Genomic DNA, 9276 nt, shown 5'->3' with positions numbered 1-9276 from the left:
ACCCGCTCCATAAATAACCCTTTAAAATTAATCTGACCCTTAACCCATTAGGTTAACTCGTGCCGTTGAACACCTCTAACTATATTTAACTCATCCTACAATTGTAAAATTGAATTTATAATAATGACCAATTTCTTTTATTTTCCTTACTAAATACATGAAAGTTACAACTTTTTAAGAATATTAGTCAATGTTTATTTTAAATTAATTATATATTTTTTCCAAGTTAATGTCACTATAGGTATTTTTAATAGAAATTGTACTCTCTTGGTCCTTGAGTTTGCAACATTGACACAAAAAAATATTAAGATATTACAAACTTAGGAAGATGGAAGGGGCATTCAAGAATTTCACATGTTGACTTAGAATTAAATTGTTCGTTGATGGCTTGATGTCCGTGCTTTCTCGATCAACTATAAAATACTCTCTCCAAAAATTCCTACCACACCCTATTCCACTCTTAATATCCGTCTCTAATTAAATTAGACAATTAGGAGTAATTATATTGGCATTGAGTTGACATGAGCTGCGAAACACGGACACGGCAGTCAACTGACGTGTTGCGTGTCCGACACGTGTCGGACACGGACACGCGAAAATCCGTGTCCGACACGCCAAATGAAGTGTCCAATTTTTTAATATTTTTCCGGACACGTGGACGCGGCAAGGACACGCGACGGACACGGCAAGGGACACGTGTGTTATTTAAAAAAAAAAAAATTGAAAAAGCTGAAAATAAACTCCTCAGTTACTCAAAGGTCCCCGTGTTCCAAAATTCATGGGTAGCATTTGCTACCTAAGGTTATATTGTAGATCCGCCATTGCCTGCTGTTGGTGGCTGCTGCCGGCTGTGGGGGAGGAGGTGTAGCTGGCGGATGCAGGCTGCTCGTGGGGGCTCGACCGTGGCTGCTGCCTGCTAGAGTGAAGGAGGGGTGGCTTCACAGGGAGAAGAGGAAGAGAGAAAGAAGAACAGGGAGAGGAGGCGTGTGAATCTGATGTTAGGGAAGGGTTTTGGTCTCCCATAAAAAACCCTAACTCATTTGTTATTTTATTTATCTATTTTCTTGATTAACTCTCTCACAACAACTCACATTTGCTTTGTTCATACATTTATTTTAATATGATTATAATCATATAATTCCAACCTCTTTATTTGAGTAATTGCAATTTATTTTTAATATAAAAGTGTTAATATTTATATTCCTATATGAAAGAAATTTATTAAAACTAATTTAAATAATTTAATATATAATTATAAAATCTCCAAAAGTTATTTAAAAGATTAAATAATAACTTTGTAAAATCTCAGCGTGTTACACTTAAAAAGAGAGTTTAAATATATTATCTTTGTCCTTAAAAAGTTTTCATTTGCTCATATTGAGCGTTCCGTTACCTCATATATGGATGATGTGTGATGATCAAAGTTAAATTTACCTATTTATTTGGTTTTCTTTGATTTGGTTTGTATGACTATTTTTAAACACTCATGTTGTTTATTTGGTACTTATTTGCATTTTTTGTGAGTTTATGTTTTTAAAGTGTTTATTTACATATATCAAATGAAAGATTGTAAAATTATCTTCAATTTGATATATTTATTATATTACCATTTACGTGTCCCCGTGTCCGCTATTTTTAAGTTGGCGTTTTCCCGTATCCGTGTCGTGTCCGTGTCCGTGTCCGTGTCCGTTTTAGTGCTAGGACATGAGTTGGATTATCTTGTAGTATATTTTTTTTAAATTTAGCCATTTAGGGATTAGGTATTTGAGATAAGAAATGAGACTTTTAGGGATTAGCTATTTGAGATAAGAAATGAGACTTTATAAAAAAAAAAAAACTTTTATTTATTTAAAGAGAATGAAAATCGAAATAAAAACTAAACAACAAAAAAAGTCTTCATAATAAATGTCAAGAGTGGTATTTGAGGGTGAGATTTTCATTTCTTTATCTCTTTCTTCCAGCTAGTGATGGCCACGGGGCGGGTTATCCGGAACCGAACCGGTGCCGAACCGCTTGGAACCGGATCCGGAACCGGAACCGTTTGCGACAGGTTCCGAACCGCGGAACCGTGAAACCGCCGGAAAAAAATTGCATGAACCGGACCTAAGAACGGCGGGTTGGAACCGGAACCGGTTCGGTTGAACCGGTCCAACGGTTCCATGGAACCGGAATCGGAACCGGTCCGGTTGAACCAGTCCAACGGTTCCATGGAACCGGTACCGGGTGAACCGGCCCACCGGTTCCATGGAACCGTGAAAAGAGCCGTTGGAAACTAGCCGTTTCTAGCCGTTGGGATTTTTCTATAAATACCCACTACTTTCAATCATTTTCATTCACAACTCATTTCTTCTCCTAGTCTCTCTACTTAATTCTTTAATTACGCAATTATTCTCTTAATTATATAATTAGTCTTTTAATTATTTCTTAATTTAGTTAATTACATAATTAGTCTATTAATTATTTATTTATTTCTTAATTCTATTATTATTACAATATTATCAATCATGTCTTCTTTTTTGAAAAAAGCCTCAAAAAAAGTTACTAAAGTGGCAAAATCATTGGGAGGTTCCAGCTCCTCCAAAAGAAAGGCCACTTCTACTCCGTCGGTATCAACAACACATTCGATTAGTAATTATAATTATGAACCAAATTATCCAGAAAGGGTACGACCCAGAATTACATAATTATGCAGAAGAAGTGGAAAGAGAAATACAAATTGATGAAGAAGAATAACAAGAAAAGGAACCAACGACCCCTATTGGGATACATGTATCTCGACAGTCATCAACAAGATCACATGAAGAACAACTACAAGAACAACAACAAAGATAAGCTCGTGGTATACGAGTCAATTTCCAAACTATTGGTTAGTTTTATAATTTTATTCTTCAAATTAATTAAATTTGAAATTATTTATTTATTTAATCATAGTTTTATAATTTTAAATTATTTATTTAGATGAAGATGAACCAGTAAAACAACCTTTTTCGGCAATGCCACCTCCTGGTGGTAGAGCTGTTTTACATGTGTGATCGTATTTTACAAAAGAACCAACCGACAATCCAGATGTTTTCTTATGCACTTGTCAAATTTGTGAAAGTCAAGGAGTAAAGCCCTTAGTTGCATACAGTTTCGTCAGAGGTAAATACTTTTTAAGTTTTTTATACATACATTATATATTCATATTTTATAAAAATTTATTTATTGTGTTTTGTGAATACGTTTTAGGTGGTGGTACGGGATCTTTTAACAAATATTTGGCAAAGAAGTATGGAATCACAAAAGAAACTCATGCAGCAAGCGGCAGCGGGACCACAAGTGGAAGCCGACAGTAGGACATTCCCAGCACAAGTATGCCTTTTAAATATAATCTTAATGATATGATTAATGAATTTTCTAAGTATGTAATTTGTGATGAATTGCCTTTTAACCACGGTGAAAGTAGGGCACACGAGCGTTTCACTATAAAAACTTTGCAACCACAATATAGAGCAATCCCTAGGAGCACTCTTAAACGACGCACAATTAAATTATATGAATCAATGCGCTATGAATTAGTTGAAATGTTTAAATCTTTTAATGGTAGGGTTAGCATAACAACTGACATTTGGTCTGCTCCCCCACATTTAGAATCTTATATGTGTGTAACAGCACATTGGATAGATCAAAATTGGATTATTCAAAAAAGAATAATCGCTTTTGAGACAATGCCAGAAAGACATACCGGTGAAAACATAAAATATAGATTAGTAGAGATATGTAGAGAATGGAACTTATTAGATAAGATATTTTGTTGTTTTACTGATAATGCAACCGCTAACATTAAATGTATAGAACTTTTGTTTAACGAACCTGCATTTAGTTTTATCCTTGGGGGTAGCTTATTACACATACGTTGTTGTGATGGATACATCTGCATCATCGTCAGGAGGAGAGTCAGCGGAAGCATCTAACCAACCAGATGATGATGACGAAGACGAATAGGATCAATCGGACAACGATAAATCAACATTCAACAACTATAAATAAAAGGTATAACAAAGAACTACGTGGGCTTTGACTCCTTTGGGATACGTAGGCAGCTTAGTATTTCTTTGGGTACTAGGTTCAAGTCCATTTTCTCCCTCTTTTTTTATTAATCATCTTTATCGACATTATCATTGATTCGTTTCTTATTAATTTATTTTTTTCATTCTTTTTAGTAAATATTTTAATAACGATGACAACTTGACAAGCAATGAATTTCGCTAATAATCAAGTAATCATCAAAGGTACGTCCGCAATATTATAGTATTTTTTTATTATATAAATATTTAAAGAAAAAATAAAAATGGAACCGATGGTCCGACCCGCCCGTCCCGTGAGTTGGAACCGCCGGAACCGCCTCATGAACCGCCAAGGAACCGTTTGGAACCGCCCGAAACCGGAACCGGTCGCGACAGGTTCCAAATGGAACCGGAACCGGATGGAACTGGAACGGAACCGGCCCTACCCGGACCGTGGCCATGCCTACTTCCAGCTATTCCAAAGAAACCCCTTCCCGCCATTCATGCTGCTGTACCACCATTTTAGTTCTCCCATCTGCTTCAGCCTCCATTACTCATCTCTATATACTCATTTGCTTCAGGTATTCCACAATCCTCTACGCTTTTTTTGTATGTTTCGGAACTTATTTGTGAGAAAAATCACTACCATTTTGCTTGATTAATCTTCAAAAGATTTCATTTTATGTTGTGAATATGTTTGATTAATCTTCATAAGTTATTATTTTATTTACAAATTCTATGAACAATTAGTGGTTGGATTAATGTTTTTCTTTAGGAATGAAATTTAGGGTTTTATTTTTTGATATTTAGGGTTTTATTTTTTTGTATATATTGGTTAATCAATCTTGCTGATTTTCTTGTTGCAATTGTAAATGAAATTTTTGTTGAATTTTTTTGTACTTTTAATTACAAAGTACATGAAGAATAGGGTTGAATTAATCAATTTGATTGAGATTATGAGCAAATTGGATATATGTTGGTCACACATGGAAGTTTATTGTTTTTTCATCAACTTTCTTGATTGTTAATGATAGTCATTAGGAAAAACTAATGAAATTTCTCACCCAATCTGCAATTATATGTAGAATGTTGTTAGTTTCTAGGCTTTTTAACTTTTAATTACAAATTGAATGAAGATTAATTTGAGATTATGAACAAATTGGATTTTTGTTGGTCACACGTGGAAGTTTATAGTTTTGTCATTAACTTTTTTGGTTCTTATTGATAGTTATTAGGGAAAAATAATGAAATTTGATTATTCTCCCTAATTGTGAACAAAATCATAAATTAAAGTTACCTATGATCCAAAGCTAATTGTAAATTTTATGTTCAAAGGGAAAATGTGTGCAGATTGTGTGACTGTCAAAATTCATCATGGGGGTTCTTTTTCAGAAGATGATGGATTAAATTATATGGGAGTTCAAGTGACTATTTTTTAAAATTGTGAAGTTGACCGAATGTCATATTTTGAGCTGTTTGGGATGGCTAAAGATGTGGGTTCTAATGATGGTGACAAATTATACAATACTATTCCTGGTTATGATCTTGAGGCCGGTATAGATCAAATATATGATGATTCATACGTTAATCCAATGTTGAAGTTTGAGGCCGGTCAACCTAAGGTATAAATTTAGTTTTAATTTACAAAAGGAAATTAGCAATTGTGTGTTTCATTTTGATGTGTATTGTGATTTATATGTGTTGATGTGTTTTGGATATAGTTGTTGGTTTGTGGAAGTCTCATGCTATTAATTTTTTGGGCTTGAGTCATAGGTATAAGGTCACAAATTCCTCATTGTATTTTTCATTAGTATTGGTATTCTTAAATTTTATTTATTACAGCTATGGCTCGGCTACCTGCTAATTGAGAATTTCTTATTATATGGTGTACAATGAGACGACGTAGGATGAAAATTCTACTAATGATATATATTATGATGATGTTATTGATGTTATTTAGGAGACGTAAAAGTAGGATTACAAAGACACCATGTTGGTATGATCCGAAAATTAGAGATAAGCATTTGCGTGATATGATTGAAAGAAGTGATACCTTATGTCTTGAGCAAATTAGAATCAAATTTTATGTTCTTTGGTTCGAAATGTCGGCGGTTTGAAAAATAGTAAGTATATTAGCGTGGAGGAAATGATTGCTATCTTTTTACATATAAATGCATATGATGAAACACATCGAGAAATTAAATTTGACTTTCAACAATCTCAAGAAACAATTAGCAGACGTTTTCATCATGTATGAAGAGCAATACTAAAACTATGGAAAGTACTCCTAAAGACCCCTCAACCAATCATGGAGGATTGTAAAGATGAAAGGTGGAAATGGTTCAAGGTAAAAAAAGGAGATGGTATCTTTAAATTTACAATGAATTTAAGTGACAAATTCATAATAAGTTTTTAACTTACATTATTTGTATCATATAATTGCTTGGGTGCTTTAGATGGAACCTTCATAAAGATAAACGTGCCTACTATTGATCAACCACGATATCAGTGAGAAAAAGCTATCTAGCGACAAACGTTCTTGGTGTTTGTGCCCCAAACATGCAGTTTATATATGTTGGGGGAAGGTTCAACTGCAGATGGTAGGATTGCTCGAGATGCCCAAAGTAGACCTAACGGATTAAAAATTCCTCGTGGTAAGAGATATATATATTTTTTAAAATTTTATCGATGTTATTGTATTATAATATCGTATTTTGATTTTATCCAAATACTTTTTATAGGTCTTTATTATCTTGTTGATGCCAGTATAAAAATTGTGAAGGTTTTCTTGCTCCATATAGAGAACAACGTTATCATTTGCATGAACGGACAAATCCACCTACTAAGAAAGAGGAGCTTTTTAATATGAGATACTCGTCTGCCAGAAATGTGATCGAACGAACATTTGGTTTGCTCAAGATACGATGGGGAATATTAAGAAACCCATCATTTTACTCACTCAAAACACATTCCGATATAATCCTTGCATGTGTTTACCTGCATAATCTCATACGACAACAAATGGGTTATGAACCACTTGAGGACAATTTAGAAGATTATATGAGTATATTACAAACAGATAACAACATTGACATTGATGGTGGGGAAGCATCAGTGGAATGGGGTCTTTGGAGAGATCAATTAGCGCAAAAGATGTGGGCCACATGGCGGCCAAGAAGAGGCACATAATGATATGTTATTATGCTTGCTTATTTTAATTTGCTTTTGTATGTTATAAATACATGTTCTATTAAATGGCTTTCATGTATTTTGTTACTTATAATAGTTATGATATTTTCATGTTGTTGTTTAGTATCTAATATATACTTCATATTGTGGTATTTGATTATTTGATTATCTCATATATGTAATGAAGAATGTTATCAAGAAGAAAAAAGGGGAAGAAAGACTTGTGTGCAGACAAGGAAAAACAAGTGTTGTCAATAGTAAAAAGAGAGAAGAGAACTTAGACTATCAACGAGGAGTCTGCCCTAGTTGATATTCTTTATAAGCTTAACACTACAAGCTGGAAAGTAGACACATGCTTTAAAGGTAGATACCTTGCTTTTGTTGAGAAGGAAATGAAAAACGACTTCCAACTTGTGATTTGAAGGCTGATCCTCATATCAAATCGAAGATCAAGCTTATGAAGAGAATCCTTTCATACATTCTAGATATACAGAAATGGAAGTGGTTTTGGTTGGGATGATGAGAAAAAAATGATGACGGGAGATAAAGAGGTCTACCTTGAATGGGCAAAGGTACTTTCTTTCTCAATTTCCTATATATTTGCAATGATATTTCCTTGTTGTGCATCAACTAACCATTGTTCCTTTTCATATTGGAGTCGCGAAGGTTCTGCTCCAATGTTCATGAAGCCGTTTTCACACTATGATAAACTTATTGAAATTTACGCAAAAGATTTGGCTAGTGGAGATAGAACAAGAGGACCTGGAGATGTCACCGACATAGAAGAAGATGAGGAAGAATCAAATCCAATTCAAGTTGATACTCAAGTTGTTGGTGAAGCAACCTCTTGAACTCGAGGTAACAACAAAACTCCTGCTACATCTAAGCAATCTAAATGGAAATCTGGTGAACTTGATGCAGTTGAACTCGAGTTTGTGAAAATATCAAAATCCATTTAAAGTCTTAATAGATGCTGAAAAGGAGAGTGCATTACTTATTAGCTATTGTCGACATTAAGAAAGCATTTACACATAAAGTGGATGTTCATGAGTTGACTTATGATAAGAGAATGCAATTATTTCGAAAACTATGCACTCTCCTAGGACTTAGTCCAGAAGAAGTTGTAAAGGCTACTTGTCTTATTGGTCAAGATACATGAAAAATGGATCTTTTCTACACTATGCCCCATGAATTTAAGGTCATATTTGCTCGATAAGAGATTGATGGACCAATTTACTTGCAACTGATTTTAATTATATTTTGCAAGTGACCAGTAATATAATGTAACAACTACATTTTGTAAGCAACATGTAATACGTTATAACCTCTTCCGCATTATGATGTATATTCCATTTTAGATGTAAGACATTTATAATGTGCAAGTGACTAGTATTAGTATAAAATGTCAACTATATTTTGTAAGTAACATGTAATATGACATAAAATCTTCTACCTGAGAATGTATATTCAATTTGGATATAAGGAAGACTTTTTGGATGTAATATGATATATAATCTTCTACTTTAATGGTATGTTGTTGTGTTATGGTGTGCAATGTGTTAATTTGCAGGTGGTGTGTTGTGTCTTGATGGTGTGTTGTCTCTTAGTGTGTAGGTGGTGTGTTGTGTAGGTGGTGAGTAGGTTGTGTGTACAATTATTGGGTGAGGTATGTGTGTATTTTGTTTGTAATTGCTGATGGTGTGCAAAATTAAAGAAATAGGTGTGTTGGTATGCAAAAAGAAGTAGCTTGTTTTTTTTATTGCTATACTAAGTAGAAATTTATTTCATAGCATAATAAGATAAAATGTGTATATATTGTATTGTGGCATCATCATGATAACAACATTTTTTTTTTTGGAAAACATGATAATAATAACAATTATCTAGCGTATTTACAAAATATGTTCTATTTTAAAGAGAATGTAAAATAAGTAATTTTATCATGATTTTAAAGTCTTATTCACACTTACCAAATAAAGACATATTAATTCTCAATTTTTTCATGAGTCTCATCTAATTTGACAAACAAAGGATGTGATGT

The 9276-nt window shown here is 33.6% G+C and overlaps 1 protein-coding gene across 1 annotated transcript; it reads left to right on the top strand.

Annotated features, from left to right (window-relative positions):
* Window positions 1-6354: 6354 nt before the first annotated feature.
* On the top strand, window positions 6355-7235 carry LOC130821534 (uncharacterized). The gene is made up of 4 exons (XM_057687327.1): window positions 6355-6409; window positions 6503-6554; window positions 6612-6700; window positions 6829-7235. The coding sequence occupies exons 1-4, from the start codon at window positions 6355-6357 to the stop codon at window positions 7233-7235; spliced, it is 603 nt and encodes a 200-aa protein (XP_057543310.1).
* Window positions 7236-9276: the final 2041 nt, after the last annotated feature.

This window comes from Amaranthus tricolor, chromosome 8 (genome assembly GCF_026212465.1).
Source record: "Amaranthus tricolor cultivar Red isolate AtriRed21 chromosome 8, ASM2621246v1, whole genome shotgun sequence".
Classification (NCBI taxonomy): domain Eukaryota; kingdom Viridiplantae; phylum Streptophyta; class Magnoliopsida; order Caryophyllales; family Amaranthaceae; genus Amaranthus; species Amaranthus tricolor.
The sequence above is the reverse complement of the archived record's forward strand: the minus strand, read 5'-3'. Positions and strand labels throughout refer to the sequence as shown.

Excerpts from the sequence above, each read along its gene's own strand:
- LOC130821534 (XM_057687327.1), top strand. The coding sequence starts at position 6,355 with ATGGAGGATTGTAAAGATGAAAGGTGGAAATGGTTCAAGGTAAAAAAA. Across the intron at positions 6,410-6,502 it reads CAAGGTAAAAAAAGGAGATG|ATGGAACCTTCATAAAGATA; the intron begins GTATCTTTAAAT and ends TGGGTGCTTTAG. Across the intron at positions 6,555-6,611 it reads ATTGATCAACCACGATATCA|TTTATATATGTTGGGGGAAG; the intron begins GTGAGAAAAAGC and ends CCAAACATGCAG.